The following is a 20,891-nucleotide window of genomic DNA, read 5'->3' on the forward strand; positions in this document are numbered from 1 at the left end:
CCATTATCTCCCACTATTCCAAGGCAAGGGAATGAATTCTCTTATTTTTTTTTTTTATTTGTTTTGTAAAATATGATATTTTATTATACATTCTTTAAGCGTAATAAAAAAAATATAAAAAGATGTTGAACAATAAAAAATATTTTACAAAAAAATAAAAAAATTAAAAGAATCTATTTTTCCTAAAATAATCATACTTGTAGCATTACAATAATCATATTTCTAATACTTAATATTTCTAAGTTATTTGGATATAACAAATATAAGTACTTTTTATATAAAATTATAATTAAGGTCATGAATACAAAATAATTTTGCCCAACGAAGTTTTTTTTTTTAAATAAAAGGTAATTATTTTATTGTATATTTACTTATTGGTATAAAATAAAACAATTACATGATTTTAAAATGAAAACACTAGCTATTTTATCCTTTCAATAATAGTGGTTAGCGTTTTATAAACTTTTTAAATAGATATATTTATCCTTTAAAAAATATATAAATATAAATTTGTAATCTTAGGGTGTGTTGGATTAGTTTTGGAGTATTTAAAGCTCTTCTAGTTTTTTTTTGAAAGTTTCATTTTTTTTTGTTTGGTTTTTTTTTTCTTTAAACTAAACTTGATTAGTTTTTTTAGTTTTTTTAAAAGTTTCATTTTTTTGTTTGGCTATTTTTTTTTTTCTGAACTAAACTTAATTCTATTCTTCAACCACGTTTATCAAAAGCTACAATTTCTAGCTTTTGCATTCAACTTTTCACATTGTGCCCTTTATTATTTATCTAATGAATTTTGTTGTTTTTTTTATAAATACTCTTTCATGCATATTTTTTTATAAAACTCTTATTATTTTTATTTATATAAATTTTGTTACCGTTATTTTTAATTTTTTGTATGGAATATTTTTTTGTTTTGAATATGATTCTATTAATCCTATTAGAGTACTAAAGTTTAAAGAGTACTAAGAATACTAAAAAAATATTAAAATTTATTTAAATATCTAAAATAAAATTATAAAATAATATAAAATAATTATTTAAATTTATATCCTTTTCTGTAATTTTTTATTTTTCAAAGTAATTTTAAATAATGTAATCTAAACAATATTTAATTTATTTTAAATAAAAATTACCAAATATAAATCACATTATTATCAACTCATTTTTAATTAAAATTATTTTTGCAAAATTAATTTTATGCAAATATTTGTTTACAAACGGTCAAACTGCTTCTCAAAAAACGTTGTAGGTTTTTTATGCTTTTACACACTAGTTTTAAAAAATATAAGCAAACAACTAAAAAACACAAGATTTTTTTTTCTTGTAAAACAGTGCATTTTATCCTATAAGAATAGACAAACAAAACCATTAAAATGAGATAATCTATAATACAAGTATATATGCTAGAAAACTATTAATTAAGTATGATGGTGGTATCCAAAAAAGTAAGGTTTCTAATAATAAGTATGTGACAAAAACATATAGAAAAAGAATGACTTAACAAGAAGGGTTAGTTAGCAGAAGTAAAATGTGAAAGCATATATCCTAAGGTGTAAAAATTTAAAATTAAGATAAGTTTAATTCTGTGGCAAGGAAAAAGAACTTAATAAAGCTCATCCACAAGAGCATAACTTAATGGAATAAAATTCTGTTAGATAAAATAGGGTGAGGCGCTTTGGATCCACTCGTAACGATACGAAGCTTCTTAGATCGTATTCTTGCTGTTTGATTTCCGTGCGAAATATGACCAGGATAAATAAAAACAGAAAAATTCAATTGAAAAATATCATCATGAACAAGATTCAGTGCCAGAGAATCTTCTCATATATACTACATAACGTACATGCATGACCTGTTTATATTACATTTTCGCTTTCTGATATTTTACCTAAATAGTTGGCATGGCATAACATGAATAATAGATAAAAGAAAAAAAGCAATAACTAAGAAAGTCCAAGAGTTTCATAACGACCTATCCTATCCAATTTTGGAAGCAAAAAATCAGTTCCGAGAGTTAGAGCTTAGTATATAACAATGAGTCAAGGTTGGGCCCGGCCCGGAGAAGTGAAAAAGTCAATGAAGTTGTTATTTGCAAGTTCATGATTAGATTGCTGTCTTGCCCTGCCTGCTGCCAAAGTGCCAGTTGGGTGCTGCGGAAACAGATCCAATGTTCTTGGGCTGATGGGCCCAGGTGGGATCATCATTGGCACAACATCCTCAATCCTTGGGCTAATGGGCTGAGGTGGCATCATCATCACGGGCAATGCTTGATCAGTCCTTGGGCTTACCACCAAATTTGAGTGTTGATTTGGAAAGTGCCCAATTTCACTCTGTACCAACCCATATGCTGGGCTACGCACCACTGGAAGACTCGGTCAATGGAAGGTCAATAGTCAATAGCGAATATTAACATATATTTGATGAGTGCAGAAAGCATGCATATAATAATAGTAAGTGAAAATGAAAGAAGATGAGAGGAGAATGAAGGAACCAGTTGGAGAAAGCGGGGGAGAGATGGAATTGAGAAAGCGATTGAAATAAGGATGATGATGATGGTGTTGTTGAAGACGTAGTTGTTGTTGATGATGATCTTTTTGCCTCTGACGCTGCCTGGCTTTGTGATTCTGGAACCAGTAGAAGATGTTCTTCCCTTCAATGGGACCATAAACCTTGAGCCTCTCCATAATCTCCTTTATTTCTTTAGGGTTTGGAGTCCTCACTCCCTGGTTATAGATCTCCTCCAACATGCTTATCTGCTCTTTCGTTGGGTTCCATCGCGAACAACTTGACGACGACCCTGCGGCAACACTCTCCTCCATTAGTAGGCCGATCGAGTGCTTATTATGCTTTTTAAGAGAGTATTAATAGTTATTAGTAGTATGGGTTGGGTTTCATCAACTCTTGATCTTAATCATCCTTTATATTAATTAGTAGCATCTCATCTTAATTCAACTTCCAAAGCGACCCTGCCCCCTAACCTACTACTACTTTCATTACCCAACCGCATCTTTCCATGCTCTAACTCACCTTCAATTCATCTCTCTCTCTCTCTTTTTAATTTGTCATTCCCAACATTTTAAGCATGCTATTGCTGATCCTAATAATAATCGTTATCCACGACATACACCTTTTATATTATATATTTAATTAACACATACTCTGCTTATATATTAAGATTACTAATTACTAATTAATAAATAAGTGGCAAGTAATGAGAGATGTTTAGAAACCAAAAATAATTAAAGAAACAGCATAATCTTGCTCTCGTCTTGACTATTGATATCCTTTCTGATTCTCTCTCCACCGCCCGTTATTAGTCTTTCATAATCTCTCTCTCATTAATGATAAGCCGCCCGCACCATGCGAATAAGTGTCTCTCATACTCATCCATATGTTGCAATGTCTAGTTAGATTTATTTTCCTTTAATTTTATCAATTAATTAAGCTTCTTCAAAAACTTGCTCCAATCTCACGTTGAAGTGCTATTTTTTATTTTAAATTTATTATTATTATGCTCTTTTGAGTACGTTTAGAAGAATCCTAATTCTATTTGTATTAACCTAATAGTTAGGTTTTTTTACAATTTTATTCCTAATGAATAAAATTTTTTGTCTTTGAAAAAAAATTAAACATTCCATTTTATATTTTATAGAAGTGGATTCTCTTCCGTTAAAAAAAATTTAAATGCTGTTCAGTATATAATTTAATTCTTTATTTTTTTTATTTAATTTGGTCTCACTTAAAAAATTAAAAATAAAAAATCACATTTTATTTTTTCAAGTATTTTTTCTATTGAAGAATATTTATTTTCATATTTTACTTTATTTTAGCTGCATTATTGGGAATTTTTATATGATCTTAAAATGTTTTATTATTCATTTTTTTTAGAAGCATTATTATTATGATGATGATAAAGGCATGCGCAGTCTTGGTGGCTTAAAGAAGAGAGAGAAGAGCGCAGACATTGACAAATTGAGCAAAGGTCGATAAGCAGTGTGGCCGCCTCTAATTATCAGTGTCATCTCACCTCGTGAACAAGACACATAAAAATGGGTGGCAGATGGCACATTCCCCCTTGCCCTGTTTATTTCTTCCACGCAATTCGAGAACACAACGCAACATTAAGGATTTACTTTGCTACGTCATATTTCATATTTCCCCTCTTATTCTGCATTCTTCATTGTTTGGATCGCAAATTTGTTGAAATGTGTCAATCGCTACACGAATGCTACAAACATGCAGGATCTGGTTTTATGCGTTCTAGATTTGTTTATTGTTATTTGTAGAGATTTCATAACAAGTTAGCATATAAATAACCAGTAGTGTTAGCATATTTTGTAATTTATAATTATTAATAACTATTATTAATATTTTTAATAATATAAAATTATATTTAATAATATAAGATTACATATTTTTTAATAATTAAATAATGACTATAATTTAATAAAAATACTGATTTTTAAAATTTTTTTATAAATAAATTTTATTTTAGTCACATATAATTATTTTTTTCTAAAAATATACAAGAAGTTACAGTATAAAAAAATATTAAAATTATCAAAATTTATTATTCTTTATTGTTCTTCAGTAATCAATTAATTTTCTATGAGATTGGGACTTTACTTTCTCTTTTCTTCGCCCTATCATTTTCATTCTTAATTAATTTGAATTCAAAAATGGATTTGTATTAAATTTTGTTAAAATAAAAAAACAATACAGTAAAAAGAGTGACAATTTAATCACTTTTAAATCAAAATTATTATAAAGCTTACACCTATGTAAATTTAGTAATGATTAATTTTTTAATATATTTTTTGTAAATTCTCCTGATTCCATATATAACATTAAAATAATAGTTACAAACGAATAAATATATTGTCTAATGAGTTATAATTCAAATAATATGATTTTTTTTTTTACTCATCTGGAGATTCGAATCTCTTTATTAAAAAAAAGAATAAATATGTTAATATATGTATTTATAACATTAAAATAGCTAGGTAACAGGATGTGGTGGCATTGGATTGCCCTCCATGCATGGTTCTCAGCTTCAACTGAAACTATAAGAAGGTCACATGCAATTCAATTAGCTGAGGTGTTTTGATTGTGTTTACATATATACAACTTGGTTCATAGCTAGGTAAGAATAATCATAAATTAAAGAGACTTCAAATGTCACAAGCATGCATACCCGAATGAATAACCTGATGTATTTCAACAGTAGCGAAATGATTATTTAGAAAAGCTGCAAGTATGAGACATGTAAAGAGAATATAGAACGAGACTTCTTGTCTTCTCATTTTTGCTATGGTGAATTGTTGCAGTTTGTATGCAATTCATAGATTCTTATACATGGTAACACACACATACATAATCAATTAATGATTAAAAGGTTTGAAATTTTATATGAGAATGTTTGTTATACACTATATTATGCCTGTGGTATGCCTTTACATTATTATTATGATTTTGATAAGATGTTTATTCATCCTCATTAGGGATTGATTTCTAGTGTACCATCATTATTCTACTGTTATGATCGCTTCCATAATAACTTGAGCAAGTTATGGCTGTCAATTTTAAAGAACAAAATGTTTGTTATGCTTAATATTTTTAGTTTGATCTGTATTTATATTAACTTTGCTCTTTATTCAAATAGTTTTCTATTGGCAAAATTAATCGAAGTCTATGCTTTTTTGAATTCAATTATAGATATTATGCCAGTAATATCCTTATTCTTTTTTCTTTTAGCTTTTGTTTGGCAAGTTGTTATAAATTTTCGATGAAATAGTTAATTGGAATAAATATCCTAAAAAATTCGGAATTTATTAGTAACTATAAAAATTAGAACATTTCAAAAATTTAAAAATTTTTTGTCTAACTTTCTTTTGGTTATCAAACATTTTTCTTTACTAATATTGTTTTTATCTTTAGTGACATGTTGTTGGCATGCTTTAATTTATAATATGAAAAGATTTTAGCTAATGTGTGTCTTTATATTAAAAAGTCAAATGTGATAAGAATGAATATGAATACTTATTAATATTTGAGTGGCTTAGTTTCTCAAGAAAAAAAATACTTAAATTTTTAAATAAATTATATTAATAAAAATTAAAAATAAAAAATTTAATAAGACTATAAATAGCAAGTTAAGTCTCAGGATTCAGACTATACATATACAACAACAATATATATAAAAATATTCTTCTTTTTTATAAATTGTAATATATAATTAGTTAATATATATATATATATATATATATTGAATCATCTCTATTTTAGTAAGATAAATATTAATCGAACATTTTTTATTTATATTTTTTATTTATTTGTTTTACAACAAAATAGTTGATATAATTAATTAATTGATTTAGTTGTACATAATTGTAATTGAATCAAATCAATCACCCAAACACAAACGCAAATGTGATAATGATATGCCAAAGAAGATGTTACCTGGTATAGAGTAAAACTAACATAAGTTGTGGATATTGTCACTCCATAAAGTTTATACTTCTTAAAAATATTTTATTAAAGTAATTTTAATGATAATATTTAAAATTTATATTAGATATATTTACTCAATTAAAATTAAAATAACTTAATAAATATAATATATTAAAATTATTTTTGATAAAATTATTTTAACACTTTAAATGATTATATATATATATAAATATAATAAAAAATAAATATAGATATTCGTTAATGTATAAAATTATAGTATACAACCAAAAATGTATATTTTTTTTAAACATGTAAAAAATCCAGGAGATGGACCGATATAATATTTTTTATAGGCCCATAAATGGAGAATCCATTCAATCCACCAAAAGATAAATCGACACCGTCCATGGTCAAGATAGATCGAGGAGATGAACGGTTGAGAATGAATGAGGTGCGACCTGCGCCGCCGCAGTGGCTACCGGCTATTGAATTCTCATAGCTCAGATTCCAGATTCTGCTGCAGCCATGTTTTTGGCCTCGTAATCGCTTCCGATCAAATTTCAGGTTAACCTTTGAAGTTTGAAGCTTATCTCATCCTACTCCTCGCGTTGCTTATATATTCTTCTTATTATAGTTAATAGATTTCATACGAATTTAGCATCATTGTGGCTTTGGTTCCTGCATGAATCAAACCAAGTGTGTTTCTTCGTTGACTTGAGTCTACTGTGGTTGATTTTGTGAAATTCGTTATTTTCATCATCCTATTATACCTTTTGGTAGGTGCTATTCTTGTTTGAACATGTTTTCTAACTAATTGAAGTTGCAATGCTGCTTTACATATATGTCTCTTGGTTATCATTTTGATCTTCAAGTTCTTTATGTTTGGTTGCTTCCAGCAGCTGAAATAAGCTAATTTCTGTGCTTCTATAACAAGTTTATATTAGGCATTGGCAAGACATATTTCTAATTGTGAAGACAATTTTGTGATTAATGGAGTTGTATTTGAAAATATACTTTCAATTTCATGCTTGCCTACCAGAGAAGCTTGCTTAGCCATCAGATTCCATGGGAGACACGGTGGACTATTCTAATTCTAACATGACCAGGAACCCTAAACAAGGCAGTGTTGCAACTGGGGAAAAAACATATAGAAAATCACTGATTTTGTCTCGCCCTAAATCTGTTGTGCTGAGATATCATCAGCACCTTGTTTCACTGATTGATGGTGACTTTGGAACCAGTGCCGTCGGCCGCATCACAATTTTTGCGCTTAAAGTTGCTGCTTTAGAGATTGTAAGGAGGTTCTCCAAAAGCAAATGTCCATTTGTATGGAAAGGCCTTCAGGCACTCCAAATATTCTGTTATCCGCCTTTCCAATGGATTCAGAGATGGGCACCCTTTAAAGGTTTAGTGGAAAGTATGCAGGTTTGTTGTTCTAGATTTCTGAACTTTTTCATAAAAAAATGTATTTGATTACATTTTAATGGAGCAAACATATTATTCTCTATTCTGTCAGGTCCTATCAAGACCACTGCTAGCCCTTTCAATTGCAACAATTTTCTCTGACCAATCAGAATTAAGTGATGGAAAGTCAGATTGTGTTACTGATTCACATAGTGATTTAGTAAAATCCTCAGAATTATCTCCTGTGCAGGCTGATATGAATACAAGGTATATGAACGCTCTATATCTTCATTCACAGGTTTATCTATTTGTCTATTAACCCTTTGTGCTTTATTTTTTTGACGGGTACAAGTTTGTACTTAGGAAAAGAGAGAATGTATGGTTCTCTAATTTTATTTGCTAGGATAAGAATTTGAAGAACTTATCTCAAATAATCATTTATCTTCTCCTGTATGATGTATGTATATGTGAGGCATATTGAACCCAGAATTGTTGTGTTTTTATAACTACAGCTTCTTTGAATTAACATGTTGCTGTGTTCTTAGTCAAATGAAACTTGAACTTTATTTTACGGGTTTTTGTATCTTGATCATTTGGCTCTACTTGCAAGCTTTCTTACTTGTTCTTTTCATGCTTCTGCAGTCAGTGCTCGACAGATTCCAAAATTTTAGAATCTGAATATTGGTTGTCTCAACTCTTTCAAGAGCTTGAAAGTCAAGGGATTTGTTTGCCAGAAAGGTATTTTATGGTTATCTACATCTACAGAACAGAATCTTATTCACAACTATCATATTTCTTGGTGTCTCCGGTTGTTGCAGACCATGATTTTTGTAGTGTTTATGCAGAATCAATAATGATGAGCTCCGAAGATTTTATGCAGCTTCTAATAATGACTTTTCATGCTTCCTTACCTCAATCAAGAAGACCGTACGCTGGCGAGAGGCTTACAGAATTCTTACTGAAGAAGAGCTGGAAAAGTGGTCAAAAGTTGTGTTTTGGCATGGATATGATGTGATGCACAGACCTTGCCTCATTGTAAAGCTTGGGCTAGCTTGCAGTACACTGGCATCTGAAGATAGACCTCGATTTGCTCAGGCAGTGGGTATGTTTCTCATTCTGTACATGCTGTATTTTGAATAGTTGGGGCAGGATTCTCCCCTCCTTTCATTTCCATAACATGGGTAAACTCAGTTTTTTAGCTTATTAATTTTATGCCATTGTTTAATGGCATCCACTCTTTGTTATTTCAGTATCACATGTAGAACATGGAATCGTGCAGTTGGTTGATGCAGACAATCCCCAAATTACTGTCTTGGTGGACTGTGAAGGTTTATCTCCGTTGAAAATTCCCATGCAAATGATGAAATCTTGTTGTTCACTGCTGCAAGAGCACTTCCCAAATCGTCTTGGTTGTTTGTTTGTCATACGACTCCCAGAAGTTCTTAATTTTACTGCCCAGAGCTTTATCCAGGTAGGCTCTCCTGTCTCTTTCATCAGCCTAAATTGACTTAGAAAGTAGTAAGAGAAGCTGCATCAGGTTGATGGTCTTCAAATATATGGATCTTGAATGAATTGTTTAGATTAATTGCAATTTTACATTTTCATGTGAAACACCCATCTACATAATATCATATTTTCAGTTTCTTATCTGTTGAATTTAACACAGTATAGCATGTGAAACGGGGTGTTACTAATCAATTTTAATTTGTTCATTTCGTCAAAGAGTTTGGAGCCTACAACTCGGAAAAAGTTGAAAATGGAAGGGAAGATGTATCATAAGGTTCTTACTGATAATCTTCCAGCACTGCCATCATATCTCGGAGGCTGCTGCACTTGCTCAGAATGCTCTGAAATTGGCAATGGTAGAATGCTGCAACCTCATACAGCAGGGACCAGCAGGGGAGATAATGTGGGAGGTATTAGTGATAGTGACAATGAGGATTCAAGATTATTGCATTTGCATCGTTCCAATGAATCTGAAGATCATTCGTTTGGTAACTATGAGCAGTTGTTGAGAACCATTCTCATAGGTTTTCTCATATTTTGGGTTTTCATATCTCTTGGATTTGTTATGTATGATGCCGGTAGTCACCATTTGCTCTCATCATAATGCAAAGAGTGCTGGCCAAATCAGTTTCCTTTTGCTGGTTGTGTAAATCTTCTTAGTGTGTGGCATTGTCCAAACAGTTAACGATGTATAGTTATCGGTTGCAATATAGATATGGAATTACTTAGCAATTATCAAAGACTCATTAAGTCAGGAAAAAAAAATGCTTCTTCAGTTATTGTATTCTGTAGTCCTCTATATTTATGTTAGCAATAAGAAAACGATTTAGAAAAATCGGTTGAGATTTGGTGCATGTTGGGGGCTTAATGTTTTGTTCTACCGTTATGCTGAAGTTCTGTGGAGGAGCTGAGAGAAAGGATAACAGAAACTGAGAAAATGATAAAGTTGAGATTGTGAATTTGTGATATTGCTAATGAGATTTTCCTTATGCACGAGGTTAATGTTTCCTCATACATTTAGCAGAATTTAGCTTATATAACAAATTTCTTTTACTGAACTTTTGTATTTGCTTCATATTAGTTTTGTCCTCTAACAAGTCTTAGTCACATTGTGTAATGTCAGAGACACGTTTTTCTGATTTAAAACCGACTCTTATTTAATTGGTATAATCAACCAATATTTTGAAAGTAATACATTATAAGTAAATTTGCAATTGGGAGCATGGATGAGTCTGGTGACAGATTTAGTGGAATGTTCACTGGAATCTCAGGAAAGAATCATATGGACAATATTGATATTTTCCCATTATGCACCAGGAAATCACTAAAATTCTGCACTTCCTATTTTAAGAAATAAACTGTCCCAAATACAGAGCCTTATGTATGTGCATGTTACTATCAACACTCATTATCACCCTAATTTACATTGTCCCTCATCTCACTTGTTTATCTCAGAATCTCAGAAACTGGCAGCAGCATGACACAGCTATATTCATTGTCTGAATAGTGCAAATCCAGAAGAGACACTTACTATAAACCAATAAAAAATAAAAAGAATGTGGGTGAGAATGAATATTCAAGACTATAATACACCACTAAATTTGGAGAAAAACTATATAGTATTTGTATTTTATATTTTATAGCGTAAAATAAGACAAAGATGCCCTACTTTCTTACATAGGATTTCCACCTACATGAGACGTATTATGGTCATATGATAGGAGGGTTTGCTTCTAAGTTTCCAAGAAAACCTTTATAAGCGTAAATAGATTATTAAATTGTGTAGAGCGCTAGCGTCATCCACGATCCAATCCAAGAAAGTAGAAACAACGAGGGTGTGGGTGTGGTCCTCCTGTGTTCCCTCAAATAAAAAATACAAGCTCAAACTCAATTTTATTTCGTCAGCATAGAAAGTTAACATACAAAACCATGCATTACTAATAGTGTTGCCATATTATATTGTAATTTGATTTGTTGGAGATGACGACATATTATAGGTTTTATTTAACAATCTTTTTAAAATAAAAATACTAACAGAATTTATTATTTTTACCTAGTAATTAGCCAACAATATTTAAAGTGTAGACTAAAAATATATTATTAAATTACTAGATTAAAAAAATTAGTCTAATAACTAAAAATATTGGTCAAAAATAATAAATTCTATTAATCTTTAAATTTTTTCATTTATACAAAATTAAACCATATTATACATTAAAAATAAGTTAATCTATATTTTATAACCATATTTCATATTTTTTAACTAAATAACCAATTATTAAAATAATCAAATATGTCATAATAAAATAAATAAATTTATAATAAATAAATAATTAAACTTATTTATAATTGTATAATATTTTTTATGAAATACTAAATATATATTTTAAAAAGAATAATATTATATGACTAATAAAATTGATTAATATTTGATTAATTCTAAATTTTAGATTCTAAACATTAGATTTTAAATTTTGATAGTATAAAAATAAAAGTATTAATTTAAAATATTAGTTAATATTAATAAAAAATATTAGCTATCTAAATATTAGAAAATTAATATTTCTATTAATATTAGCGAATACTTTATTTCTTATATTATTAAAATTTAGAATTAAAAATAATAAATATTGTTTATTATATTCTATGGGTGAATATAAAATCTTAACGAATGAAACATTATTCATTGATGTGGTGATATTTGTTGCTTAATCATCAAAGGGGACATGCAATCTCATTGCTGAATTTAATTTGGTGGGCCATGTGACCCTTCATCGTTGCGAAGGGAAAGGTTCCAGTACAATTCTGGAACGGAAGTCAATCTGAGTGGATATCTATGAAAATCCCACTTCCATGGCCGATTCCTTTATTTGCCTGGAAACTTCTGCTTCTTAGTCTCAGCATTGTTGAACCCAATGCCACTAACTCTAACAAAGCGCATAACCACTCTTACTATATACAGTTTTAGATATTGTCTAATTTTTTATACTATTCTGAACATGACATAATTAGGTTCATCTTTGTCTTTTTTATAACTCACCAGTATGTATAAGCAAATAATTAAATTGGTTCCTACATCTATCGTAACCACATATACTACATAGGCTTTAAAATGTTGTCATTAATTAAAAAATATTTACGTTACAAGAAACATAACCACCCAATACTATCAGAAATCAAAATGGTATTTTCTATTAGAGTCCAAATATTTGGCAGAAATTGGCAGAAAATTAGCAAAATATTGGTAGCCAAATAATTGGTTTCTTATACTTATCCTTTCTAACCTTTGGCACGGTTTCAGTTGTTTCTTCGATCTACAATGCTTATTCTCATTTTATTTCAGACAAACGAAAATGGTTTCCTCATTGGTGCAAGTTTACTAGCAGGAGATTCCAAAAAGATAAAATATAAAGATAAGATTTACTATTTATATATATGAGGATAATATCGTATTCAAATTTTTATATATAATTTCCATTAGTTTTTCAGAAAAAAAAAATATAGACACAAGTTATGATTATTGTACACAAATGTTTTATGTATAAAGTGAAAGTTTAAGTGTATAACAAGGTTTTAGCCAACAATTTTATTTTCAATATTATTTTTTTTTAAAATGACTATTTACATAAAAATGTTATTGTATAAAAATAATAATTATAAATAAATATTAGATTAAACAGTTTAATTGCATATGTGAATTTTTTAAAACTTTTAATTAATATTTTTATATAAAGACATTTGATTTTTAAATATAAACAATGTTATATAACTAAAAAATATTATCATTTTTTGTTAGTATTTAACTAACAATAATTTATACTTATATTTACATAAATTTTATGTTAAAAAAATATATACCGTTTATATTTATATTTATTAGAATTTATACACATAAATTAATATAATTTATGTTCATATTTTTTATAAATTACACATATAAATTAATAAAATTTATTTATTAAAAATAATTTAATATTTATGCTGATAAAATAATTATCAAATATTTTAAAAATTGCTGAGCCCAAAAATTTCTCCTTAAACATTACTCCACTACCTAAAAAATGCCCCACGTACACATCCACTACTTCATGCATGGTGATGGATGAGAGAATAAATACATACATGTGCCTTGTGCCTCTAAACTCATTATATATAGTAAGTTTTGTAACACAATAATAATATTGAAGAATTAGAGACATGGCACGGTTCCAATTCCCAGCATTATGGCAAGCATGCCTAGCCTCAGCCTTCAGAACCGCCCTAGCATGCACCATAGTGGGCTCCGTTACTCTCTTGGGCCCATCCTCCATTCAAACCCTCATAACCTTCCCTGCATTCTCATACGTTTCTCTCGTTCTCATCATCATCAACGACGCCACCTTCGGAGACACCTTTCGAGCATGCTGGCTCGCCCTCTACGCCACCATCCAAGCCATCGGCCCCGCCATGCTCACCCTCTGGGTTGTGCACCCAGCCCGCTTGTCCAATGCCACCACCGCTGTGGCCGTGGCTGTGGCTGCCTTTGTGGTGGTTCTTCCTTCGGATCGGTCAACGCATTTGTTGGCAAAGAGAATATCGCTTGGTCAAATAGTGCTTGTTTATGTGACAGGTTATGCTAATGGAGTCCACACCGATCCTCTCATGCACCCTTTGCGCTTGGCTGCAAGTACTGCACTTGGCGTCATCGCTAGCCTTCTTGCTTTGCTTCTTCCCTATCCTCGTCTTGCGACTTCTGAGGTTATTGTTAGATATATAATCATTCATATTCTTTTTATTGGGATACAATTAGTCATAAAACATATAAGCTGTACGTGCAGGTAAAGAGAAATTACAAGGTATTAAGGAAGAGTATGTTGAAGAGATTGCAAGTGCTAATAAAGGTAATATGCGAGGATGACATCAATTTTGCATCTGCACATGCATTAGTCACTCATGCTAAGTCTTTCGTAACTACTCAAACCAAGCTCTTTCAAGCAATCGTTAGCCGTCAAGTAAGTTCAGCTATCAACTTCACATAAAAATAATTGCTGAATTTATTTAAAAATAAAATCTTATTATGTGTATTCCATTTTGAACAGGATAGCATACGGTGGGAGACACCTCTGCTTAAGGTTTTCAGGTTGCATTGCTGGGTCCCAATGAAGAGACTTCAACAGATAGATACCAACCTCAGAGGGATGGAATTAGCTTTGAAAAGTACCAACTTATTCCCAATCAACATTGTTATTCTCAATGAAGACCTTAAACATGGCCTTAGCACACTAGAGGAACATGTTACCTTAACCACAAAACATGGGGCTTCCCTAACTGTTTCTGAATCAAGCACAAAAGCCACAACAAATTTCCTCCAATCATTTCATACCATGCCAACAACCCACCAAGATTTACCCACTTATTTCTTCTTATTTTGTGCCAAACTTCTTCACAACACATCCTTCACTACTACTTCTTGTGTTATACAAAAAGACAAAGCTCAAATTTCCCCAAACAGTAAAGGAAACTGGGCTAACTGGGCCATGATAATGGGAAACACAAACCTTGTTCCAGCAATTAAATTTTCAATCTCATTGGGCCTTGCAGTGTTCATGGGATTAACCTACAGCAAAGAGAATGGGTTCTGGGCCGGGCTTCCTGTTGCAGTTAGCTATGTTTCAGGAAGGGAGCCCACATTCAGAGCAGCAAATGTAAAGGCCCAAGGAACAGTGTTAGGAACTGTGTATGGAGTTTTGGGCTGTTTTGTCTTTGAGAGATTTTTGCCCATTAGATTTCTTTCTCTCGTTCCATGGTTTATTTTTGCAAGCATCCTTCAAAGAAGCCGAATGTATGGCCCAGCAGGTGGCATATCTGCAGTTATTGGGGCTGTTCTAATCCTTGGTAGGAAAAATTTTGGCCCACCAAGCGAATTTGCCATTGCAAGAATCATTGAAACTTTTATTGGGCTTTTATGTTCTATTTTTGTGGACCTCATATTCATGCCTAAAAGGGCTTCTACTTTAGCCAAAGTTGGGCTCTCTCAATGTTTGGTCACAATTGGTGAGTCCATTGGATCATTGGGCCTAATTGGAGTTGCAGGCAAAACTGATTTGGAAGATACATTAAGAAAGTTTAGAATGCAAGTTAATGAGCTAAGGAAGTTTGTGGTGGAAGCAGAAATTGAGCCTAATTTCTGGTTCTTAAAATTTCATGAAGAGTGTTATAATAAGCTTTTGGGATCATTGTCAAATTTGGTGGATCTCTTGCACTTTGGAGATCAAGCATTGAAGTTTATCCAACAAGAATTTCATATGGAGGATGAGATATATGATGAGAAAGAGGATGTGAATATGCTACAAGATGAACTTGGACACATTAAGGAGTTGATTTGCTCTTCAATCCAACATTTGGAGGAAATATCTAGAATGAAATCTCTTAAGATTCTTGAGGAGGAGATTGAGAGAAAGAGAATCTCTAGTGATCTTGAACATGGAAAGTCAACCAAGTGTGATGCATGGATGCTTTTTATTTTGGGCAAGGAAGGAATAGAGAATAAGATAGACTCTTTTCTTCAAAGGTCAACAAGTGTTGTTGAGAGCTTGTATGATGGTGAAGATGAGAAAGAGTTGAAGAGCCAAATTGTGGTGAGTTTGAGTGCTTTAGGTTTTTGCTTGAAGACTATTATGCAAGAGGTGATGCAAATTGAAGAGTGCATGAAAGAACTTGTTCAGTGGAACAATCCCAATAGCGAGATTAATTTGTATGAGATATCATGTAAATTATATGCTTTGTACAAATGAAATTAAAGTCCAAGATGTGTATAATCATTTTTATGATATAGTCCGTTTATGTTAATGTTAACTTGATACTGATATGATTATTAAGGCGGAAAAGAAGATAAGATATTAGATAAGCTTAAAATTTAATTTAATTTAAATAAATCAATCGTTTTTAACAAAAGTTATCTAAATCTGAGCTTCATCTACTTAAATATTTGATTTTAAAATTTAAGAAAAGATACCAAGCCTAAACAAGAACAAAATCAGTAACGCATGCTATTGACTTGGTATTATTATTATTATTGTAACGGGACTATTAATTATATATTGAGAAAAATATTTTAAAAAATGTTTGAATCGAAATATCGTTGCGGATAATTGATAATATTGAAACAAAAATTCTTATCTTTTTTAATTAATAGAAGAGAGATTAAAATTTGAAGATAAGAACATGGGGTCCACGTAGGTCTAATAAGCGTCATCACAAATGACGTGGCAGGCCATTATATAGTAACGTTGTACTTCACAGTTCACATACGCATGCAGCAACAGAGCATATTCGCTTTCGTTCTTCACACTCCAACTAGTTTCATCCTTTCACTTTCACTTAGTCTCATCCGTGATCTCTCCCACCATCAACACCTCAATTTCTCATTAGTCAGGTAAATTCACACCCTTTATTTTATACAGATTAGTCAAAGACACAAATTTCAATGTGAGGCTTCTTTTGGTTGCGTTTTGTTTGTTTTTTTAATTTATTTTTTTCCCTTTTCTGAATGTTTACTTCAGAATATTAGTTTGGTGTGATTTCCATTACTGTGTCGTTGCCTGGGTGCTTTCATTATGTTTTCCTCCTACTTTCCGTGACTTTCAAGGCTTCCATTACTCATTGTTTTTCTTCCAAATTTCTATATTTTTCATATTCATAAATGTTTTTATTCCCTTTTAAATTCACCGTTTGGTGGGGGATCTTAATTTATTCCTCTCTATATATAAATGGGTGTATTAACATTCTATGCTTGTATCAGAAGATTGGTTAGGGTTTTGTGTTGTTAATTTTCTAGACCTATTATTCATCAGGTTCAGTTCCTGTTCTTTCCTGGAATTGACCCTTTAGTTAATGGATTTGAAAGCCAGATTATTTGGATTGTGAATGTTATTTATCCACTAGAATTTTTTATTTTACAGGATTTTGATTTTTAAAGGTCTCTGACAATGGCAAGCAATTCTTCTAATGGAGATCACCAAACATCAACAAAGCAGCCACCTCTGCCATCTCCCCTGCGTTTCTCCAAATTCTTTCAGGTGAGTCATTGCATCGTTTTAAATTCTTGTTCTTTTGTTGCAAATAAGTCACTGTGATCATCATGTTGATTGCATTATTTAATTATATAACTCATAATGCTAGAATTTTATTGATTGAAGATTTGGTTGATGTTATGTCTTTTTCTTCCCCATATGTTGAATATGATGTGACCATAATTAGTTAATGATACAATGAATCAATTGTTGTTTACAAGTCTGTTTCTAAGTGACACATTGATACTGTAAACAGATCAGTATAGACTGTATACTGTATACTAACTGTATTCAGTGATTTTTTTCCCTTTCTGTTTTTATATTCATTGTTGTATCTATGCTTCTGGATTATGTATATGAGAGGTGAATTATGCATCTTTGATCCAATTTGTATTAGGTGTTTGGCTATAAACTTTACTCGAATCACAGATGTTTCAGAGAAACATCTGAAACATCTTTTTACCTCGTCGTGTTTTACTTTGACCTATTATTGATTTATTATTCCTTCTTGATTACAGTCCAACATGAGAATATTGGTCACTGGAGGAGCTGGATTCATCGGGTCTCACCTGGTTGACAGATTGATGGAAAATGAAAAAAATGAGGTCAGCATGTTACATTTAAAGAATTTTTATTCATGTTTAAATAATTCTAAATAAATGAAACAACTTCCTATCTTCTTATATGAAATAAATTATGATAAAGCAAATAGGACAATGTGTGATTTAACAAAGTTCTGCCACAATAACCTTGTCTTTAACCAGGTCATTGTTGCTGATAACTACTTCACTGGATCCAAGGACAATCTCAAAAAATGGATTGGTCATCCAAGATTTGAGCTTATCCGTCATGGTATTATCTCATCTATTCTATTATCAACTATCCAAGACTTGCGCTTTTCCTTTAAATCTGTTAGTAAACCAGTGACACTGATGCACATTTTCACTTTGATCCCATACATAGATGTTACGGAGCCATTGTTGATTGAGGTTGATCAGATCTATCATCTTGCATGCCCGGCATCTCCTATTTTCTACAAATACAATCCTGTGAAGGTATCGTTTTGAGGTCTTCTTTTGTCTCTTTAACCATCCTGTAAAGGCTGAAGAATTTGCTTTCTAGTTCATCACCAAGCTCCTGTCATGCATCTTTAATTGAACATTTTCTCTATCGGTCATACCTTGAAAGACTTTCTAATTTGTAAGGGAATAATAACTTTACAGACAATAAAGACAAATGTGATTGGAACACTGAACATGCTTGGGCTTGCGAAGCGAGTTGGAGCAAGGTTCGGATTTCTTTTATATTTTCAACTTAACCTCAAATGCTGCTATAAGTTGTTCTTAATTGGTTCTAATTTTTTTGACAGGATTTTGCTTACATCAACTTCTGAGGTTTATGGTGATCCTCTTGTGCACCCCCAACCTGAAAGCTACTGGGGAAATGTTAACCCTATTGGTAATTTCCTTTTTCCCGGCTTTAACTTTTACCTTGGCTTCTTAAATGTTAATCCTATGTGTTAGTAATTTCCTCTTCAATTTGTGAACTCGCTTCTAGTTCCTTTGATGAGTTTTCCGGGAATTTTTCCTTTAATTGTTTTATATCCCCACCCTTCATTTGCTCCTTGATGAAGGCTCACCTTATTGAGGCAGATAATTTCTTTTATGCATATTCATGTAGACATAGACTGAGGACTTAATATATGTTAATAACAGGAGTTCGTAGCTGCTACGATGAGGGGAAGCGTGTGGCTGAGACTTTGATGTTTGATTATCATAGGCAGCATGGGCTAGGTAATTCCTTGTCTTCAATTATTGCTCTTTTATGACATATGTCTGGTATAAATTTACCAAAGAGACTTCACTCCTTGAGATGTTTTTCTTCTTCATGTTCAACCCTAGAAATACGCATTGCAAGAATCTTTAACACGTATGGACCGCGCATGAACATCGATGATGGACGTGTTGTTAGCAACTTCATTGCTCAGGCACTTCGGTATTGCCTAACTTAATTCTTCTTCATTTTTCTTCCCTCCATTCTGGTTCGTTTCTGCCTAATCAGTAATTGTTGTTGTTTTACAGTGGTGAACCCTTGACAGTCCAATCTCCAGGGACACAAACTCGCAGTTTTTGCTACGTCTCAGACATGGTATGTATCTGAATCTGTTTTAATTGTTGTATTAAAACCAGGAATCTGCTTATATTTATTTTGTGAAATGCCTTAGGTTGATGGCCTTATCCGTCTCATGGAAGGACCGAACACCGGACCAATCAACCTTGGAAACCCAGGTAAGAGTTATATTGAAAGGCCTATCTTTGAATACCACTCACTTTTACCTTTATTTAGCCTCAGTTACTTATTTGAGTATGCTTACATTTTCAGGTGAATTTACAATGGTTGAACTTGCTGAGACAGTGAAGGAGGTTAGTTTTTAAGATGTTTTACCCTTTTATATTAGTAGCCTTCATCTCTCCTAGTATGATTTACAAAATTGTTTTGATCTTAAGGACTTATATGAGCACAATACCAAATTAACACATTTCATCTATATTTTTATCTGCAAAGAGAATGCAAATATTTTTGTTAATGCTTTATGCATGCTTTGCAGCTTATTAATCCAAAAGTGGAGATCAAGATGGTGGAGAACACCCCGGATGATCCACGACAGAGGAAACCGGACATATCACAGGCAAAGGAATTGTTGGGATGGGAACCGAAAATCAAGTTGCGCGATGGTCTTCCTCGCATGGAGGAGGATTTCCGTCTGAGGCTTGGAGTTGACAAGAGCAATTAACTCCCTCACTCTGTCCATACATGTTAAGAGGGATGAATCTGCAGTTTTAAAATTTTTCATATTCATAGTTATTATACTCAGGAGGTTTGGATGGCTTTCTAATTTGGTTTCTGAATTGTCACATAGTTAAAGTCTTAAAGAGTTGTTATCTTTAAATGTTTATTATTTGCCAGAAGACTACAGCTTGTCACTTCAAATTTTGGAATGTTTATTGAATTGAAATTTCTGCTTATGATTTTTTTTTCTTTTAATTTTAATATTCTTCTGAATTTCGTTATACACATTTTCTGGGTTTTCAGTTTCTTCCAAGTAAACACATCCCTTGGAAAATAGATAAATGTTATTAGAGTATGGAGATGTGTCTTTTACTCTGATACAAGGTCCACATAAGTCAAATGACTTGTTACTTTTTGTGGACTAATTTTCACTTGGTGGAAAATAAACGGCAAATAAAAAATCATATTGTTTTCTAAAAGTTGCATATTTTCAATCATCATTCCCTCTCCAGTGCTGAAGTTGCATGAACTAAAGATCCTATTTTTCATAAATTCTCTTAACTCATCTTACCTAATGACTCTTCTAGCAAGTGACAAATCTTGTAAAACCAATAGAACTGGTTGAGTGTTGCCTCCTTTCCTTGGCTTCTAGTTATTTGAAATTCTTGTTTTTCTTATATGAAAAAGTATAAG

General features: G+C 31.5%; 4 protein-coding genes across 7 annotated transcripts; 3 read left to right on the plus strand and 1 right to left on the minus strand.

Moving 5' to 3' along the window:
• Positions 1 to 2,036: 2,036 nt before the first annotated feature.
• Positions 2,037 to 2,816, minus strand: LOC130945680 (WUSCHEL-related homeobox 2-like). Its single transcript, XM_057874382.1, has 2 exons — positions 2,489 to 2,816; positions 2,037 to 2,359 (listed from the first exon to the last, which is right to left on the minus strand). The coding sequence occupies exons 1-2, from the start codon at positions 2,814 to 2,816 to the stop codon at positions 2,037 to 2,039; spliced, it is 651 nt and encodes a 216-aa protein (XP_057730365.1).
• Positions 2,817 to 6,835: 4,019 nt separating this feature from the next.
• LOC130943597 (uncharacterized) lies at positions 6,836 to 10,348 on the plus strand. Of its 2 annotated transcripts, none has more exons than XM_057871538.1 (7): positions 6,836 to 7,011; positions 7,487 to 7,872; positions 7,964 to 8,118; positions 8,494 to 8,589; positions 8,697 to 8,953; positions 9,102 to 9,322; positions 9,575 to 10,347. In XM_057871538.1, exons 2-7 carry the CDS (start codon positions 7,513 to 7,515, stop codon positions 9,959 to 9,961), a joined length of 1,476 nt encoding a protein of 491 aa, XP_057727521.1. In that variant the 5' UTR covers positions 6,836 to 7,011; positions 7,487 to 7,512; the 3' UTR covers positions 9,962 to 10,347. The 2 variants fall into 2 exon arrangements, with proteins under 2 accessions (XP_057727521.1, XP_057727520.1); XM_057871537.1 differs by lacking the exon at positions 6,836 to 7,011 and adding an exon at positions 7,058 to 7,223 and having other exon boundaries at positions 9,575 to 10,348.
• A 3,174-nt stretch (positions 10,349 to 13,522) lies between these two features.
• On the plus strand, positions 13,523 to 16,191 carry LOC130943779 (uncharacterized). The gene is made up of 3 exons (XM_057871796.1): positions 13,523 to 14,094; positions 14,175 to 14,348; positions 14,436 to 16,191. Exons 1-3 carry the CDS (start codon positions 13,555 to 13,557, stop codon positions 16,128 to 16,130), a joined length of 2,409 nt encoding a protein of 802 aa, XP_057727779.1. The 5' UTR covers positions 13,523 to 13,554; the 3' UTR covers positions 16,131 to 16,191.
• Positions 16,192 to 16,651: 460 nt separating this feature from the next.
• Positions 16,652 to 20,446, plus strand: LOC130944989 (UDP-glucuronic acid decarboxylase 6). Of its 3 annotated transcripts, none has more exons than XM_057873620.1 (13): positions 16,652 to 16,771; positions 17,298 to 17,414; positions 17,927 to 18,013; positions 18,173 to 18,260; positions 18,372 to 18,463; positions 18,632 to 18,696; positions 18,778 to 18,866; positions 19,124 to 19,201; positions 19,310 to 19,403; positions 19,490 to 19,556; positions 19,633 to 19,696; positions 19,791 to 19,831; positions 20,017 to 20,446. In XM_057873620.1, exons 2-13 carry the CDS (start codon positions 17,325 to 17,327, stop codon positions 20,200 to 20,202), a joined length of 1,041 nt encoding a protein of 346 aa, XP_057729603.1. In that variant the 5' UTR covers positions 16,652 to 16,771; positions 17,298 to 17,324; the 3' UTR covers positions 20,203 to 20,446. The 3 variants fall into 3 exon arrangements, with proteins under 3 accessions (XP_057729603.1, XP_057729604.1, XP_057729602.1); XM_057873621.1 differs by lacking the exon at positions 16,652 to 16,771 and adding an exon at positions 16,804 to 16,824; XM_057873619.1 differs by lacking the exon at positions 16,652 to 16,771 and adding an exon at positions 16,852 to 17,189.
• Positions 20,447 to 20,891: the final 445 nt, after the last annotated feature.

Source organism: Arachis stenosperma, chromosome 8, assembly GCF_014773155.1.
Source record: "Arachis stenosperma cultivar V10309 chromosome 8, arast.V10309.gnm1.PFL2, whole genome shotgun sequence".
NCBI classification, from domain to species: Eukaryota; Viridiplantae; Streptophyta; class Magnoliopsida; order Fabales; family Fabaceae; genus Arachis; species Arachis stenosperma.